Source organism: Penaeus monodon, chromosome 24 (genome assembly GCF_015228065.2).
Source record: "Penaeus monodon isolate SGIC_2016 chromosome 24, NSTDA_Pmon_1, whole genome shotgun sequence".
Classification (NCBI taxonomy): domain Eukaryota; kingdom Metazoa; phylum Arthropoda; class Malacostraca; order Decapoda; family Penaeidae; genus Penaeus; species Penaeus monodon.
The window spans coordinates 8,516,461-8,517,233 of NC_051409.1; the positions used below are offsets into that span (position 1 = coordinate 8,516,461).

The 773-nt window shown below is 66.9% G+C and overlaps 1 protein-coding gene across 1 annotated transcript in view; it reads left to right on the plus strand.

The window, feature by feature from the left end:
- The window catches only part of LOC119588836 (calcitonin gene-related peptide type 1 receptor-like), a 6,562-nt gene that overhangs the window by 2,468 nt on the left and 3,321 nt on the right, over positions 1-773 (plus strand). Inside the window, exon 2 of the mRNA XM_037937476.1 lies at positions 531-754. Within this exon, the coding sequence (XP_037793404.1) occupies positions 531-754 (224 nt within the window). The remainder of the gene's footprint in view (positions 1-530; positions 755-773) is intronic.

Consider the following 773-nt stretch of genomic DNA (forward strand, 5'->3'; position numbering starts at 1 on the left):
TCGCCTCCCCCCCCCAGCTCTCGCCTCCCTCCCCACCCTGCTCTCGCGTCCCTCCCCCCACTGCTCTCTCCTCCGCTCTCCCCCCATGCTCTCGCCTCCCTCCCCCCCATGCTCTCGCCTCCCCCCACCCTGCTCTCGCCTCCCTCCCCCATGCTCTCGCCTCCCTCCCCCCCATGCTCTCGCCTCCCTCCCCCCCATGCTCTCGCCTCCCTCCCCCCCATGCTCTCGCCTCCCTCCCCCCCATGCTCTCGCCTCCCCCCACCCTGCTCTCGCCTATCCTTTCCTCTTCACTCACGCTCTCCCCTCCACCCATGCTTCCGCCTCCCTTCTTAACCCATGCTATCGCTTCCCCCCTCCCCCCTTCCCCAAGCTCTCGCCTCCCCTCCCTCCTTCACCCATGCCCTCTCTTCCCCACCTCCCCCTCTCCCCACGCTTTCCCAACCCCTTCACCCACGCTCTCCCCTCCCCCTCCCCCACACTCTCTCTCCTCCACCCCTTTTCACCCACGCTCTCCCCTTCCCCCCCACCAGATCGGCTGCCAGATCCTGCACATCCTCGTCCAGTACTTCCTCGTCTCGAGCTACTACTGGATGTTCTCCGAGGGCCTGTACCTGCACATGCTCCTGATGGTGGCCTTCGTCGCCGAGGACCGCCTCATGAAGTGGTTCTACCTGCTGGGGTGGGGGGCGCCCGCTCTCATCATCGTTGTGTACGCCGCGGCGAGGGGCACGGCCGGCACCACCGACACGCAGTAGTGAGTGTATATGTGTGTA